General features: G+C 47.4%; 1 protein-coding gene and 1 pseudogene across 1 annotated transcript in view; one reads left to right on the top strand and one right to left on the bottom strand.

Annotated features, from left to right (window-relative positions):
• Positions 1–1,032: 1,032 nt before the first annotated feature.
• Positions 1,033–2,660, bottom strand: LOC144218424 (small ribosomal subunit protein uS2 pseudogene; annotated as a pseudogene).
• Positions 2,661–2,931: 271 nt separating this feature from the next.
• Positions 2,932–3,640, top strand: part of IQSEC2 (IQ motif and Sec7 domain ArfGEF 2) — a 77,012-nt gene continuing 76,303 nt past the window's right edge. The window contains 1 exon segment of the mRNA XM_077748283.1: positions 2,932–2,964. Coding sequence (XP_077604409.1) covers positions 2,932–2,964 — 33 coding nt within the window.

The raw sequence follows: 3,640 nt of genomic DNA, 5'->3' as shown, positions 1-3,640 counted from the left end.
ATTGGATTNAACATTTTTTAATGTTTTTTTCATTTCTGAGAGAGAGAGAGAGAGAGAGAGAGCATGAGCAGGGGAGGGTCAGAGAGAGAGGGAGGCACAGAATCTGAAGCAGGCTCCAGGCTCTGAGCTAGCTGAGAACACAGAGCCCGACATGGGCTCAAACCCACGAACCGTGAGATCGTGACCTGAGCCGAAGTTGGACGCCCAACCGACTGAGCCATCCAGGCGCCCCTGTTTTTTTTAAACTAGCTTTATTGAGATAAAAATCACATATCATAAAATTCTGCCTTTAAAAACGTACAGTTCAGTGATTTTTAATTAACAGAGCTGTGCAACCATCACCGCAATCTAATTTTAGAAATTTTCATTCTCCCTCCAAGAAACCCCATACCTTTTATCAGTCACTCCTCTTTCCCCAGCACATGCCTGGCAACCATCACTGTGCTTTTTCCTATTCTGGAATTTTACAAAAGTGAAATCACAATATGTAGCATTTTGTGTCTCATGTACCATAATGTTTTTAAGGTTCATCCACGTTTTAGCATGGGTCAGTACTTTATTCCTTTTTATGGCTTAATAATACTCCATTGTGTGGATACACCCTATTTTGTTTGCCCATTCATCAGCAGACGAACATTTGATTGTTTCTACGTTTTGGCTATTATGAATAATGCTGCTATGAATGTTCATGTGAAAGTTTTTGTGTGGACATATGTTTTCATTTCTTTTGGGTATATACCTAGAAGTAAAATTCCTGGGTCATATGGTAACTCTATGTTTACCATTTTGAGAAAATTTCAAACTGTTTTCCAAAGTGACCACACCATTTTACATCCCAACCAGCAGTGAATGGGTTCCAGTTTCTCCACATGCTTGCTAATGCTTCCGGTCTGTCCTTTTTATTTTACCTACCATAGTGGGTGTGAAGTGGTGTGTGTGGTGTGTGTGTGTGTGTGTGTGTAAAGAAGCTGATGTTTATTTTTCAACAACCTTATTTCCATTTTTTTGTTTAAGAGCCTGTGGAAGAACAGTTTAAGACCGCCCAGCGGTTATTCCTATCCATTCAGTGGGAGCTTCGGACCAGTCTTCAGTGGTGGGCTGAGCACTCCAGTCTTCAATAGGGAAGTACTGGAAAGGCGCTAAAGGCATATGCACACCTTCAGACCAGTCTGTGACCTTGGGTTGAGTAACAGTAAACTCAGGAGCTGGAGCGGTAAATTCACCTTGAAATTCCTTTTTAGACACAGCCTTTTCAGCAGTGGCCTGCTCTTCCTTTTCAATGTTTTGAGGATCTCTGCATGAATAGAGATCAGGCATGATCTCCCATGGGTGCTCACGGGAGATGATACCATGCGCGCGCACAAAGAACCTTCTGGTCCAGCATCCACCATATTAGACCCACTGAGGTGCTCCTTTGCTGTTGCATGGGATGGCAATGTCCACGTGGCACAGAGAAGAGTCTGTGTAACACAGAGCAATGGTAGGCAGGTTAACATAAGAAACCTCTGTGACAGGCTGGTGGTCAGCTTAGGACCGACCAGTAGTCATGGCTCCTGGGAGGCTGCCTTGATCTGTTTAGTGAAGCTTCTAGGAGTGAAGTGGCCAGCAACAGGAGTGGCCCCAGCGGCAGCAGAAAACTTCAGCACAGCTTGCTGGCCAGTATTCCTGGAGGATATGACACTGACATCAGCTGGGTTTTCAACGGCCACCAACAGAAGCTTCTCTTAGGTTCTCTTCAGATTTAAGATGTAGATGCCTTAACTTTTCCTTTTGTACATGCACTGTTTCACTTGGAAGTCAAGGTTGGAAGTCAAAGTTGGCACCACCTAAGAGGGTTCTTGCTGCAAGGAATTTCAGGACAGCCCCCTCCTTCATCTGCAGGGCCCCAAGGGCTCTGGAAATCGTGAAAGTTTCCCTTTAGGTTATGACAGAAACCCAGAACAATACCTTGTGGGTAGCTCAGAAAGCTCATTTTGTTTTTTGATCTGCATTTTGCTGGTGGCTAATGATGCTGAGCATCTTTTCATGAGCTTACTGGTCATTTGTACAACTTCTCTGGAGAAATGTCTCTTCAAATTCTTTGCCCATTCAAAAAAAAATTGGGTTGTTTTGTTGTTGGGCTGTAACAACAGTGGAGAGGGGGCTGGAGTTCTTTGCATATTATGAATACAAAACTCTTATCAGATATATCATTTGCAAATATTTTCTCCTATTCCCCGGGTTGTGTCTTCTTTTTTTTTTTTAATTTTTAAAATGTTTTCTATTTATTTCTGAGAGAGAGAGAGAGAGAGAGCGAGAGAGCGAGCAGGGAGGGGCAGAGAGAGAGGGAGACACAGAATCTGAAGCAGGCTCCAGGCTCTGAGCTAGCTGTCAGCACAGAGCCCGACGAGGGGCTCGAACCCACCAACCGTGAGATCATGACCTGAGTCGAAGTCGGACGCTTAACCGACTGAGCCCCCCAGGCGCCCCCCAGGTTGTGTCTTCTGTGCCAAGTGTTTTTACCTGCTTTTTCCCAAGACTACTTCTGTGAGGCAGGTGTTATTGATAGGGAAATGGAAGTTCAGAGAGGAGAAGATGGAATTTAAATCCGGTTTTGTCTGATTGCAAAACGTGTGCTTTCTCCTCTACCTCAGCCTGCTCACAAAGATGAATGAAGACATGTTTCTGGCTTTAGGGAGCTCAGCCTGGCAGAGGACATAAAACAAGAACACAAACTAATGCGCTATAATAAGAACATAAACCAGTGCACTATAAAGTAGGGTTCCACTTGTCCCACAAGTGCCACAAAAGAAGTATAGAGAAGTGCAATGGGAGGTCCAGAGGAGAGAGAGCAAGCACTTCTCGCTAGGGAAATCAAGGTTGGCTTCAGGAAGGGGGCATTTAAGTCTTGAAGGATGGGTACAGTTTCATTGGATGAAGATGATGGACAGAATGGAGAAGAGCATCTCCAAAGGAGGACAGAAAGTGAGAGTTGAATGGATGAATGGATGGAGCTTTGATCCTAAGACTGGCTGCCATGGGAAGTCCCAGAGCTTGTTGGGATGGGCTCCCAGGACTGCCTTGGTTGGAGGACCCAGACACTGGCTAACCTTTGGGATCCTGGGGTTGACTGGGACTGGGGATTTGGGTGCTGACTTGGATGGAGAGTTTAGGAACTGGCTGGAGTCGGGGGATGACTGTGATGTTGTGTGTGGGCATAGGGGAGTGATGTTGCAGGGGCTGCCTGGGAAAAGGGAGCTGTGGACTGCCTGGGCTGGAGGAACACGGGGGCTGGCTGGGATGGAGGAATGGTCCGCGGACCGGCTAGAATGAGAGATCCAAGGACTACCCGGGCAGTGGACTGGACGGAGGTCGCCTGAGATAAGAGGTCCAGGCGTTGGATGGGACGGGGAATCTGACACTTGGGACTGGCAGACCCAGGGGATGGGGAGTCCATGGGATGCCTGGACCTGGAGGCTGCCTGCGACGGGGTTTCCTGGGACATCGTAGATGCGGATCTCAGGCGGAGAGGACACGAGGGACACTGGAACGGACTGGGATGGAGGGCTTCGTTAGGCTGAAGACCTTTAGGTGAAGACCCTGGGACCGGTGGGAGAGCTCTCTGGAAGCCTGCGATGGGGCTGGCCCCGGCCTGGCGCGG

Source organism: Crocuta crocuta, unplaced genomic scaffold, assembly GCF_008692635.1.
Source record: "Crocuta crocuta isolate KB4526 unplaced genomic scaffold, BGI_CrCroc_1.0 scaffold1307, whole genome shotgun sequence".
In the NCBI taxonomy this organism is placed as follows: domain Eukaryota; kingdom Metazoa; phylum Chordata; class Mammalia; order Carnivora; family Hyaenidae; genus Crocuta; species Crocuta crocuta.
The sequence above is the reverse complement of the archived record's forward strand: the minus strand, read 5'-3'. Positions and strand labels throughout refer to the sequence as shown.